Source organism: Neomonachus schauinslandi, unplaced genomic scaffold (assembly GCF_002201575.2).
Source record: "Neomonachus schauinslandi unplaced genomic scaffold, ASM220157v2 HiC_scaffold_703, whole genome shotgun sequence".
NCBI classification, from domain to species: Eukaryota; Metazoa; Chordata; class Mammalia; order Carnivora; family Phocidae; genus Neomonachus; species Neomonachus schauinslandi.
Window position 1 is genome coordinate 1 of NW_025409393.1, and position 8,582 is coordinate 8,582.

Below are 8,582 nucleotides of genomic sequence, written 5' to 3' on the forward strand. Positions count from 1 at the left end.
GGGGTGGGAGGGATGGGGTGACTGGGTGATAGACACTGGGGAGTGTATGTGCTCTGGTAAGCGCTGTGAATTGGGCAAGACTGTTGAAGCTCAGATATGTACCTCTGAAACAAATAATGCAATACATGTTAAGAAAAAAAAAGAAGAAGAAGATAGCAGGAGGGGAAGAATGAAGGGGGGAAATCAGAGGGGGAGACAAACCATGAGAGACGATGGACTCTGAAAAACAAACTGAGGGTTCTAGAGGGGAGGGGGGTGGGAGAATGGGTTAGCCTGGTGATGGGTATTAAAGAGGGCACATTCTGCATGGAGCACTGGGTGTTATGCACAAACAATGAATCATGGAACACTACATCTAAAACTAATGATGTAATGTATGGTGATTAACATAACAGTTAAAAAATTAAAAAAAAAAAAGTAGATCTATGCTTTCCAGTCACTCACACCTTTATCCAGTTTGCTTTTTTGCAGAATTTGCATGGATCAGCATTACCTTCCACAGTCTCTCTTTATTTGTTTTCTATTTACCAAGTGAAAATATATATACCGTGAGGGTAGGGTTTTGACTGTTTTGTTCTGCTGTATCTTTAGTGCATAAAACAGGGTTGGCACATTGTAGGTCTTCAGTAAGTATTCATTGAGTAAGTGGTTGAATATATGAATAGAAGAGTTCCATTGTTTCCACTGAGGGACACGCCAGGTTTATTTAATCAATCATCTATTAAATGGATATTTGAGTTGTTTCTGGATTTTCAGGATTTCATAGATAATATATCGATAAGCACCCTAGATTACTCTAGTAGAGACTGTGGCTGCCTCCTTAACATCCACTCCTCCTTCTCTTGGTGACTACCCTTATAACTACTCAGTTAACCAAACATATACCAAGTAGGCCAGATTTCTTGCAGAATGAAAAGTCCACCCCTTGCTCTGACGCTACACCATGTCGCTTCATTGTAAATTAATCAGCATAATCCCATTTGATTGTTGTCTCAGGGTTGTGCAAGTGACCAAATTCAGCTAAAGACACACAGTATGATGTCTGCCAGGGGCATCTGGGAAAGAAGCTTTCTAGATCTACTGGGAGCAACTTTGTTTATTTCTCTCCCTGGATACAGAAGAGGGAGAATCGGGCCCCGAGGGCCATTTTGATCACAAGGCTTTATCCCTAGGATAAACTGACAGTAACGACAGGAAATGACAGAAATGCACAGGCAGAGCCCAGAATAAGTTGGGTCCTTGACATTTTTGCATTGCTGAAGCAAAACATCCTCGAAGCCTTCCCCATTTCTAAGCTTCCACTGGTGCATTTTTAAAGACCAAATGAGTTGGATATTCTATTCCTTGCAACCGAATGACTTCTAAATGCTACACGCCCATTTATACTTGGTTTTTGTTTTTATATCCATGTTTTAATAGGATAGACTTCTAGAAGTGAAGTTGCTGGGTCAAAGGGTATACAGATTTTACATTTTAATATAAATTTACAAATTACAAAGAGTCAGATTTTAAAAAGACGAGAGAGAAAGTGACAAAAGAGGTTGAAAAGAGTCTATTGAATGGTATCAAGAAATAGGATTTGTTTGTTTTTTTCATACTTCTCTTTGGGCCTGCCCTGATCTCTCATCTTTTATCTGTCTCACTTAGCCTGTCCAATCTCTGAATCTGCACTCTACTTGGACTGAGGTGGGTAGGTGTATATTGGTGGTGGTGATGGGGTGGAACAGAAGGCATTTTAGAGGAAACAGGAGCATCTTTAAGCTCATTTGCTTCTGGAGAGAAGCCTGAGATGTTTAGTTAGGGTAGATCTAAAGCTACGGATTTTAACAAAGAGGAGTTATATATGAAATTAATTTAGGCTCTATGCAAACATAAAAGCAACTCAATGAGAACTATGGAAATAAGACAGGACAGCTTAGTTATGACCAAATAGTTAAGAGCCTTGAATGCAAGGCTAGGGAATTTGGGCTCCATCCTGGAGGCATTGACAAGGCGATATTAAGGGCTCAGGACTGCTCCCTATGCATGTGCCATCCAGAGTTACAGAGGAATAGAAATTTGGTAATGGGGTGTGTACCTTGCCATACTTTCCTCTTCCAAGATACCCGGTATGGACTGCATGTTCGTGTCCCCCCCACACCAAATGTATGTGCTCAAACCCTAATCCACAGTGGGATGGTATTAGGAGGTAGGGCCTTCACAAGGTTTAGATAAGGTCATAAAGGTGGAGCCCCCGTGATGGGATTAGTGTCCTTATAAGAAGAGATTAGAGCCCTCTCTCTGCCATGTGAGGACACAGTGAGAAGGCCACTGTCTACAACCCGGGAAGTGGGCTCCCACTATTTCCATGGCACATTGGACTTCTCAGCCTCCTGAACCATGAGAAATTAGTTTGTGGTTTAAGCCACCTGGGCTATAGCATTTTTGTTATAGCAGTCTAAACTAAGACAATATCCCTTCTTCACCTTATTCCTGAGGTTGTGAACCTTTCCCCCTTTCAGACCTCCTCCATCTGCTCCAGTGTTTCCATGCTCAGATCCCATGATATCTTCTTCCTGGATCTACACCGGATATGCATAGGAATCATGTGTTGGGACCTGTACTCCAAACGAACTCTGTAGACAAATCTTCTATGAACTGGATGTAATAGATCTATTTTTACAAATGTCCAAAAGTGCATTTGCGCTTTCTTTTTCTTAAAGTTCAAAATACCACATTATTTGGACTGGGATTTGGGGGACTGCTGGTGGAAGAGGGGCACAGATTGCTTGCAGACATCATGGCTGCTATAGCAATAAAACCCCAGTGGGAAAACAAGAAAGATCTCAGAGAAGGGGAACATATAAGTCGGTAAAACCTTGGAGAATGCAGGACATCGGTGATTTGTAAAAATTTCTCCACCTGGTGGTTTCCCTCATCTAGCCTCACAGAGTTTCAGATAGATTAGGGCACAGAAGGAGCCCGTGGTGTCCCAGCAGCGGCAATGCATTGGGAATCAAGACAGCTGGAGCTTGGTCTCCACCTGACTATGAGCTTGTCGAGAGACTTTGGGCAGTTGATTTTCACATTCTGCACCTTGGTGTCATCATCTGTTCAAAAATGTGATGGTAACAGTGACCTCTAAGCTTATCCATACTTATATCCTCAGTGGACCACACAGAGCCTAGCAGATAGTAGTTGATCAGTAAATTCATTTTGAGCAGGCTGAATGAATCATGACATAACCTCTCCATTTCTATCTTTGTGTAATTGTTCAGTTCCGAGTCTACCCTCTTACTCAGAAGCCGGTTTGAAGAGAAAGTTCATAAATATTAAGTAAGGACAGTTTTTGGACACATGCAATGTGGAACAAAGTGTTTTTATTTGATATTGTTTTCAGGTATGGTTGGAAGGTGAAGGTGACTAACGGGATGGTGCACAGAGCGGTACACATGCTTACATGCTTAGTTGGCAGTGATGGTCCGCCGAATCCAGCTCACGTAGTTGCAGACCTTGGTGTAGACACCAGGTTTGCCTTTTTGAGCACAGCCGATACCCCAGGAGACAATGCCTTGGAGCTCTCTGTTGCAGACCACAGGGCCACCAGAATCACCCTGCACAAGAGGGAAGAGACAGTAAGAACTCTCAACTATGCCAAGAGGGGGGAAAGGCAAAAACCCTGTTTCTCCATTACCCTGGGTCCATTTTCTCGGGTAGCTGATTCTCTAGGAAGCACCTTCCCTTCCCCTGGAAATCCAATTCTCAATCTCTAACAGCATGCCTCTCCTTTCTCCTCCCTCCTTCTAGCTCCTGCTCTTTTCTTAGTTGTAGGCATGCAGGGCCAAGAAGAGGTGAGGACTGGTGAGTGCAGTGCTGCCCAGCTAGCCCTGCTTTTATCAGAAAGCTTCCTTCTACAACATACCTCCTCAGCAGGGTGCCTGGATGTCCTGTTTGTACATCATCTTCTGTGTATCTTTTTACTCTTGGACTTAGACATTAATGTCTCAAAAAGAAAATTTATCACTGATCCCAAATCTCTCTGTGGTCCCTTATAATCCATCCCAGAGACAGCTTTTCAATCTGTGTTTTGGGAAAGGGAACTAAAGTGGAAGGGCATGAAGTTCTGCTGAAATGAGTACAAAGAAACTGACCTGGCAGGCATCCTTCCCACCCTGCAGGTAGCCCAGACAGATCATGTTGCTGCTGATCTTGCCAGGGTAGGCATTGCGGCAAGTGCTGTCAGAGAGGATGGGCGCTTGAAGACACTGCAGGGCATCAGGAAACTTTTCTGATGGGTGCAACAGTAAAAATGGAAGAATATTTTCCACAGGATTCCTAGAAAATTTTCCCAATCTCCCCCCCGCCCCCCAACACCTTCCCTACTCTCTCAGATTGCCAGTAACTTCTATTTTGGAAGAACAACTGTTATTGGAAAGTCTTTCCAACAGTTTTAGTCAATAAGTGTTCTCTCTGACATTAGCATCATTGACAATAGATCTCAAATCTAGACTATGTCTCAAGCAATTCTCTACTTTAGGCAGTACCCAAGCCTTCTGTTCTGTTTACCTCCTCAGTTTCTACTTCTTTGCAAATCACTAATCACACTTCAGTTGAATATCTGCCATCTTTATCATAGCTCATTTTTGTTGTGTTTTCCAGCAAAGGAATCTTCCTAAGACTCCATATGTCTACAAACTATCCTCTAGGAATCTTGCCTTGAGTGACAATTTGGACTAACTGACCCTCGACATGTCTTTCCCTTCTAGGATTTCCAGAGTTGGTGCTTTTGTTCCCTGTGACACTTACCCCCAACGCTCTGGAGATTCCCCCAGCCAGAGATGAGGCACTGGGTACCAGCAGCTGCACAGGATTTTGGCAGAGAGACAGCAGACACTCGAGAGTTGAGAGTGGCAGGTGAGCTCAGTTTGATCAACATGATGTCATTATCAAAAGTTTTTTCATTGTATTTGGGGTGGCGGATGACCTTGGCTGAATTGATGAATTGCTCAGCACTCTCAGAGACTGCAATGTTGTGTTCTCCCAGACGCACCTGGATTCGGCTGGATTAAAGGATGCAAAGTTCCTTGAGGGCCAACTTGAGGTTTTCCCCTTTCCCTGTTCACCCCATTCATGAGCATCAGCATGAACACCATCCCCGGCAAGCATTTCCACACATAGGTAATTGTGCACTAAAGGGAGCCCTACCAGTCATAGTGCAGGTGAGAGTAACTCTTAGGTGGGTGTCCCTACCAGTATAGACTTATAGCCCACCATTGTGTTAGAAAGTTATTTCCCATGACTAAGTGATGCCAATAAAAAGATGGGAAGTGAAACAGGAATTGGTGGTGACTATTCAGCACCTGTTACGCCTCCTCTGGTTGGGATTACCGATTACTGTAGGGAGATGTGGCAGGAATCAGAGACATAAAAGAATTTTAAGGGGGCAGAATGAATTGTGCTTATTTTTAATGTTTTACTGAAAGCTTCATGTGGGTTATTACCTCCATATGCCATTTTTTTCCTGATTGAGCTATCATGATTAGGACTATTTATTGATAATGCTCTTAAGCTAGTTCTAAGTATATTTCATCACTCACTAGCTCCCCTCCCATGTCTTTGGTACCATCATTTGGAAGGACATCAAGGAACTCTAAGTTTACTTTTCCATGTAAACTTGCCTCAGTGCATCATTCAGTGCCTGGGAGGAATGATGAGGCTCTTAGAATCTGAATGCTCTGCCCTCAAGTATAACTGTGCAGTTTACCCTGATTGTGTTTGGTAGAGTTGGGGCATGAGTTGATTTGAGAAAACAGGGATGTGAGGACTGGTTACTTACGACTTGTAGCAGTGAGCTGCGGACACCACCCACTGGGAATTGATGAGGGAGCCGCCACAGAAGAGGTAGCCCAAGTTCAGGAACACCTGGTAGGGGACAGAATTCTTCTGACAGGTGTAGCCCCCAATGATCTTGTCATCATCATCAATGGGGAAAGCAACTGACAAAAATTGGAAACAATCAGGTAAACAGATCAGATCCATCTTGGAGTTTCTACTTACCTCAGAGTTTTTTCAGATTAACTAGTAAAGAGAAGATAATGTTTTCCCTTGACATATAATCAGGAAATGGTGAATACATAATTTTTACATATTTTTCCCCAAATCTCATTATTCTATTCCTTTAACACATACCCTACTTATACTATTATGTGTCTAATTTTTTAATTTATGCTTTAAATTTGATATACTGTTTTTTAACATAAGCAACACACACACACACACACACACACACAAACACACACACACCTCGATCAGAGACTCTATATAATAAATGCCCTGAACATTACTATCTAAGGGTATAAAGAATACTTTTTATACAAAACTTTGCTCAACAGTCACGTAAATAAGCTTAATAAGGTTTTACAGTAACCATGCTTATGTTTATTTTTGGTAGTTGGTATAGGATAGATATCCCCGTGAAGTAACAGAAAGGACGATTTTAGAAGCCCCCTAAGAATATTCAGGCCTGGAAGGAATTGGGAGTTTTGTATTCTTGTTCCCCCAATTTCTCTTTTTGGTTCTTGCCTAAAATTTTCACGAAATAATTTCATAGAACATTATATGGTTTTCCTTTCCAATCTTGCCCCTTATCTCAATTTTCTTCCCAACATTTTAAAATTTACTCAGCATTCTGAAGTCTGCCCACTGATTTATTAAGATTTGGATGGCTCCCAAAGTCTATGATTATATTGTATGTACCCTATTTCCCAAGTATTTTAAAGTAATTTTGGGAAAGCCATTTCCATATGTATAGACTAATGTATTGAATTTATACCTGTCTAATTGGGGAAAGTTTAATAGTAAGATTTGTATAAATTTGGTAGTATAAAAAACAGAAATAGACATTTTTCTTTCTTTTGGTGATTAAATGATACATTATTTTACACCAGAGAGATTTCATTAGCAAAAATGTTGTAAAACCCAGCCCATAGCTTTTATTCATGAGAAATGAAGTACCTTCACCTGTTAAGGTCCTTGTGAAGATGCCCATCAGTGTAGAAAAGACGCAGGCTCTGACCCTCATAGAGTCTTCAGTGAGCCCAAGACTAGTCACTAGTCCCAATTTTCACTTCCAGTTATTAATTCCAAATGCTTAGAAAGGTCAAAACAACATTTCCTTAATGTTAACTTTCCTTTCCTTTTTCTTTTCTCCATAGATTTTTCCTTGAAGTTCAGGGCAATTTCTGCCTCCTTATACTTTCTAGGCTAATTACTCTTACTCACTATCATCTTTCCCCCACAAGGGAGATTTAATTATGTATAGACATTTGTACGACTGTAATCCCCCTCTTACTGTTACTGTGGTTTTTGTTACGCTTGGTTAACCAGAGTCACGAAGCAGATGATCCATTTTCTGATGTGTCCTCCAAAGATCATTATAGCCTCACACTACGTTACAATACCTATATCATTTACCCCACTTCATCTCATCATGTAGGCATTTTATCACCTCACATCATCACAAGAAAGGTGAGTACAGTACAATAAGTTATTTTGAGAGACAGAAGAGCACAGTCACATAACTTTTATTACAGTACATTGTTATAATTGTCCTGTTATTATTAGTTTTATTGGTAATCCCTTACTGTGCCTAATTTATAATTTAAACTTTATCATGGGTATGTATAGGCGGGGGAAAAACACAGTATATATAGAGTTCAGTACTATCTGTGGCTTCAGACATCTACTGGGGGTGGATGTAGCTGCTGCAGAAAAGAGAGGACTACTATATATGCTGTCATTTCAATATTTTAAGCTTCTTGAATACAGAGATTCTATTCAACATTCATTGTTGTCTTTCAGAGTACAAAGCGCAAACAAATACATCATGGACACCCACTGATTCATTTATTATTATTATAGGCTCACCAGTGCCTCCCAGCAGGGCAAGGAAGATGAAGGCCTTCATCGTTGCTCCCTGGATCTGGACTGGGGAGAGTGATGAACATTTCTCATCCACAACTATTTATACCTCCAGGTTTGATATCGACACCCATGGCCATGGGTGCCAGAAAAGTGGTTTTACTGGAAATTCACAAATCCAAAATTAGAATTCAATTCTGTGCCAAATTGAAGATAATTCAGCATCAGATTTAAACATTAGCTTTTGTCTACTTTTCCAGAAGTTTATGGGAATTGAAGTAATAATCCCACCTGGTGCGATGTGTTCCCCATAATAGAAAAGTATGTTGGAGTAAGGTCACGGAACGGGGCTATGGGTGTCCTATTTCCCAGACAAAAGTCTTAGGTACTTGGTTGTCTCAACTGTGAACTTTTATCTTGAGGACCACCTTGAACACTACCCCCTTGATGTTTAATTAACATTGGCTCTTTCACTATTATATAATTTTTTGTGGTATCTCTGGCCTTGGATATCCATGTTAACTTTCCATTATTAATAGGGACAACTTGTTTCCTTGAGAAAAGAAAAATTGTTCTGAATTGAAGCTATGATCGATCTAGACAGAAGAGTGAAAAAATCACTTACATTTACTAGAACTTACTATATACTTTACATATACAAAAACTTTGCATATATTAATTTA

At 40.9% G+C, this 8,582-nt stretch overlaps 1 protein-coding gene across 2 annotated transcripts; it reads right to left on the reverse strand.

Annotated features, from left to right (window-relative positions):
• Window positions 1-3,342: 3,342 nt before the first annotated feature.
• LOC123323760 (cationic trypsin) lies at window positions 3,343-8,069 on the reverse strand. 2 transcript variants are annotated; one of them, XM_044912239.1, is made up of 5 exons: window positions 7,906-8,069; window positions 5,816-5,975; window positions 4,786-5,039; window positions 4,131-4,267; window positions 3,349-3,593 (listed from the first exon to the last, which is right to left on the reverse strand). In XM_044912239.1, the coding sequence occupies exons 1-5, from the start codon at window positions 7,943-7,945 to the stop codon at window positions 3,444-3,446; spliced, it is 741 nt and encodes a 246-aa protein (XP_044768174.1). In that variant the 5' UTR covers window positions 7,946-8,069; the 3' UTR covers window positions 3,349-3,443. The 2 variants fall into 2 exon arrangements, with proteins under 2 accessions (XP_044768173.1, XP_044768174.1); XM_044912238.1 differs by lacking the exon at window positions 7,906-8,069 and having other exon boundaries at window positions 3,343-3,593; window positions 5,816-6,018.
• Window positions 8,070-8,582: the final 513 nt, after the last annotated feature.

Coding starts and splice junctions, on each gene's coding strand:
- LOC123323760 (XM_044912238.1), bottom strand. CDS start 6,018: ATGGATCTGATCTGTTTACCTGATTGTTTCCAATTTTTGTCAGTTGCT. Junction 5,040..5,815: donor GCAGCTCACTGCTACAAGTC/GTAAGTAACCAG, acceptor CCTTTAATCCAG/CCGAATCCAGGTGCGTCTGG. Junction 3,594..4,130: donor GTGGGAAGGATGCCTGCCAG/GTCAGTTTCTTT, acceptor CCTCTTGTGCAG/GGTGATTCTGGTGGCCCTGT.